General features: G+C 42.5%; 1 protein-coding gene across 1 annotated transcript; it reads left to right on the top strand.

Annotated features, from left to right (window-relative positions):
• The first annotated feature begins 379 nt into the window (after window positions 1–379).
• LOC121964071 (gastrula zinc finger protein XlCGF57.1-like) lies at window positions 380–3825 on the top strand. Its single transcript, XM_042514297.1, has 2 exons — window positions 380–637; window positions 2061–3825. Exons 1-2 carry the CDS (start codon window positions 445–447, stop codon window positions 3221–3223), a joined length of 1356 nt encoding a protein of 451 aa, XP_042370231.1. The 5' UTR covers window positions 380–444; the 3' UTR covers window positions 3224–3825.
• Window positions 3826–4003: the final 178 nt, after the last annotated feature.

Raw genomic sequence — 4003 nt, 5'->3', positions numbered from 1 at the left:
AGCACATTCAAGTGTAAGTACTAATAATGTTTTGAGACTTGTCTGTACAATTAAATATCTTAATATACTATCGCTGCAGCTAAATGGATAAATGAGTCAAAAACTGTAAACCAATATTTGAACAAATGTTACCTTTGAGTGGCTCAGTATGTCCTCATTGTATGCATACTGCATGTAAAAGTATGTACTTTGTAAGGGCAGCTGCAGTACGTACTAAAAGTAAACAGAAAAAGTATGCAATTCTATTCGATTTGTAAATATGCTTGAGCCATGCATGAAACAACATCGGGTTACTGCGCATGTGCATTACCCCAATTGTGTGACGTATTTTGAAACCGTGACACTCCTGTCTCCGCCCTCCTTTGGGCAGAACGCGGAAGTCAGTGATTTTGTTCTAGCGACGGACGGAGGTTAGTTTGGCAATGTCCGTATGACAATTTAAACATGTCTAAAGTGGAAATGTTGAGAGCGGTGGTGAGTGAGCGTCTGACTGCGGCAGCTGTAGAGATTTTTGGGCACTTTGAAAGGACAATAGCGGAGTATGAGGAGGAACTTCGTCGTTGCAGAGAGGACAACGAGCGACACCGGAAACTGCTGGACGCCGTGCTGAAGCCTGAAGTCCGGCTGCACAGAGCAGGTTAGTGTCTGTTTTACAGCTGTTTAACCAGCTAACTTCACGTTATTTGGTCCTGGGGTATTGTTCAAATGTGGGTGTTTAGTATGCATCTGTGTCGGCGGACTAACATCTTAAAAAACTCATTCAGGCTAAACTGGGGAAGGTGCACGAGAGCAGGAGGTGGTGACAAAATGCTGCTATGGAGTCAGTTTTTTTGACTTTTCCAGCAGCCTTCAGTCTATACCGGAAGTCAGAGACACCCACATCCTGTAACATTTGATTCCTCTTCATTTAAATCTTATCAGATCCCTGTATCAGTTTGTTTACACTCTCCCATGAGTGTATTGATGACACTGTAACCTTATGCAGGCGGTTTGTAATTTCTGTTCATGGTTCAACCTTTATTTTGCATGAAATCTCATGTAAATCAGCATCATATTAGTTTGCTGCTGGATATAAATCTATATAAACCTCAAACTACATCAAAAACAACACAACAGCTATCAGTGCCGATCAGTCAGACAGCAGACAGCCAGGACGTCACATCTGTACAGATGTTATTTTAAGAATCCTCACATCCCACTTAAGGCTACTTACCACAAGTCTTTGTGTTTTAAAGTAGTCCTACATAAAATATACAAAAAAAATATATGATTATGAATGTATCTAGTCTCTCTGACTTCAGAAAAAAGCCTTCAAATAAGACAAATACACTCTGAATCTCTGAAATTAAACAAAAGTAAAATGTTTATCTGAAAAGTCATTACTGAGCCAACATCTAAACCAATCAGCTGAGAGCTCGGCGTTTCCGTCCCGTCCCGGGTCTTGCAGTTGTTGGAGAGCTGCTGCAGCAACCAGTGGAGCAACCAGCAGCTGTTGTTGCAGGTTTACCTTTCTGCGTGTTCTCGGGAAATAGAGCCGCCATTGTGCCTTTTTATTAGTATTTGTTGATGGTCTGTGTGAGATCGTCTGAAGGGCCTCATACGTGGCTGCTCCCACATATGAGAGGCTGACCTTTCCATTATCGCTCACATAACTCGCCTACGTCGCCTTCGACTGGAAATAATCACAGTTACTGCGGTGGCTGCAATAGAAATAAACCTGTTAAAGTTTTGAACATCCATCGGCATACTTCGAGGAATGTTATTGCGAGAGAAGTCGCATAGCATCACTCAGTGGAAACACAGTCATCTTACAATCATCTTTTATTGATATTTTGACTTTAGTTTTGCTCAAATCTGTAATCCCACCTAATGTTACCGGCACACACCAGCAGACAAACACTCTCTCTCGTAATGTGGCACGAAAATGTGTGTCATGATTGGTGCCACAGTAGCACCAGGTTTCGGTAGCCAACCCTGTTTGAACTGTGTCGCACATGTAATCACTTTTCCCCCCAAAACTCTCTGCATTCATTTTTTTGTGTTTTCCGTCTTACCTGCAGGTGTTCAACAGGACACAGAGCCCCCACGTGCTAAAGAGGAAGAGGAGCAACTCTGGAGCAGACAGGAAGGAGAGCAGCTTCAAGGACCTGTCCCTGTGAAGACGGACGACGTTAAGGAGGAAGCTCAGTCCTCACATCTTCATCACAGACAAAATGAAGAAAACAGAGAGGCGGAGGCTCCAGCCGGGAGCTCACTTCAACAGATTGAAACAGAGAGTGATGAGGAGGACTGTGGAGGATCAGAAGCAACCAAGAGCTTAGATCCAGATTCGAGGCCAGCTAATGATGATGAGACTCCAGAGTCTGTGAAATTAAAGGGGACGCAGACAGCTCGGGATGACGGGACTTCAGACTGTTCTGGGCCTGAGACTGAAAACAGAGCTGATGACTGGAAGGAGACAAGGAAACCTACGTCAGATTTAAAAGCGCTGGCAAAAAATGGGATTCCTGCTCCTGGTAGAAAACACAGCAGTGACAAGAAGTCTTACAGCTGCTCTGAGTGTGGTAAAACATTTGAATTAAAGAAATATAGTCAGAAAAACAGAAAAAGTCTTCTAGAAGATAAACCATTGGTTTGCTCGTTGTGTGATGAAAGAGCCACGCAGAGTGTGCTTTTTATCACACATAAGAGTACTCACTCAGGGGAGACATCCTTCAAATGTTCAGTCTGTAACAGACACTTTGGCCATAAAGGAGATGCTGTGAGACACATCAGAACTCACACAGGAGAGAAACCGTTCAGCTGCTCGGTTTGTGGTAAGAGGTTCACCCAGAGCACAGCTGTGGGTTTACACATGAGAACCCACACAGGAGAGAGGCCGTTCGGCTGCTCGCTCTGTCCGAAACGCTTCAGGCAGAGAGGAATCCTGACCAGACACATGAGAGTTCATACGGGAGAAAAACCGTACAGCTGCTCCGTGTGTAGCACCACTTTTAGCCTGAGTCAGTCACTGTCAAAACACATGAGGATCCACACAGGAGAGAAACCGTTCAGCTGCTCAGTTTGTGATAAAAAATTCACCCAAAAGGGAAATATGACTCAGCACATGACGCTCCACACCAGGGAGAAGTCATTCAGCTGTCACCTGTGTGGTAAGACATTCACCAGAAAGTTTTGTGTAAAGAGACATAAATGTGTCACTGAGAGCAGCGGCACTAAATAAAACTGTAACTGAGAAACGTCTCAGTTTGAATGTCTTAATTTCCGCCCAAGATGGATGGACATCTTTTTTTTTAAAAAAAGCACTCTTAAATTAAAACAAACACAGAATTTCTTACCCCTTACGTCTCTGTGACATGAAAAATCTTGCACTCTCATGATTTTGTGGAAACTTTTTCATTTATTTATTATTATTTTCCACATTTTTTATTTGAATCAACACTATGGTTGATGCAGGACTAACATTAGGTTTGCTTTGTCTGCAACAACTGAAGGCGGCGTGTGGTTAAGCTCAGTTCACCCATATTTGTTTTCATTTATTCTCTTGCTGAGACATTGTAGCTGTCAGTATGAGATGTGAGTCAGATAATAGGAAAAGCACTGTGGGTCAGATGTATAAAACTCCGTGTAGATTTACTGCTAAAATTATACATGCAAAGATAAAAATCTGCAAACACATTCAGATCTATATATCAGATTACATATACATACATATCTATATTCTACATATCAGATTTCCAAAGATCACGTGCACGATCCTCATTTTCACTCCCACAGGAGGCTGTAAATGTAATGGATGTAAATGCCGTTAAACATCTGTTTGCATATCAGCAGTTGTTGCCGCGCCATCTTTCGTTAGACTTGTCGGTGAGAGGTACTGCAGAGAAGAAGTGCAAATTGACTGATTGTATCCCATTTCGCCAGCAGCTGTGGTAAAATGTCAATCATCATTATTGTTAAATGTCAGAGGGTCGTAGCTCTCATTCATTAGCAACCTCATTAA

This window comes from Plectropomus leopardus, unplaced genomic scaffold (assembly GCF_008729295.1).
Source record: "Plectropomus leopardus isolate mb unplaced genomic scaffold, YSFRI_Pleo_2.0 unplaced_scaffold13892, whole genome shotgun sequence".
In the NCBI taxonomy this organism is placed as follows: Eukaryota; Metazoa; Chordata; class Actinopteri; order Perciformes; family Serranidae; genus Plectropomus; species Plectropomus leopardus.
Note: the sequence above shows the minus strand (reverse complement) of the source record. Positions and strands in the feature narration are given on the sequence as shown.

Coding starts and splice junctions, on each gene's coding strand:
- LOC121964071 (XM_042514297.1), top strand. CDS start 445: ATGTCTAAAGTGGAAATGTTGAGAGCGGTGGTGAGTGAGCGTCTGACT. Junction 638..2,060: donor AGTCCGGCTGCACAGAGCAG/GTTAGTGTCTGT, acceptor TCTTACCTGCAG/GTGTTCAACAGGACACAGAG.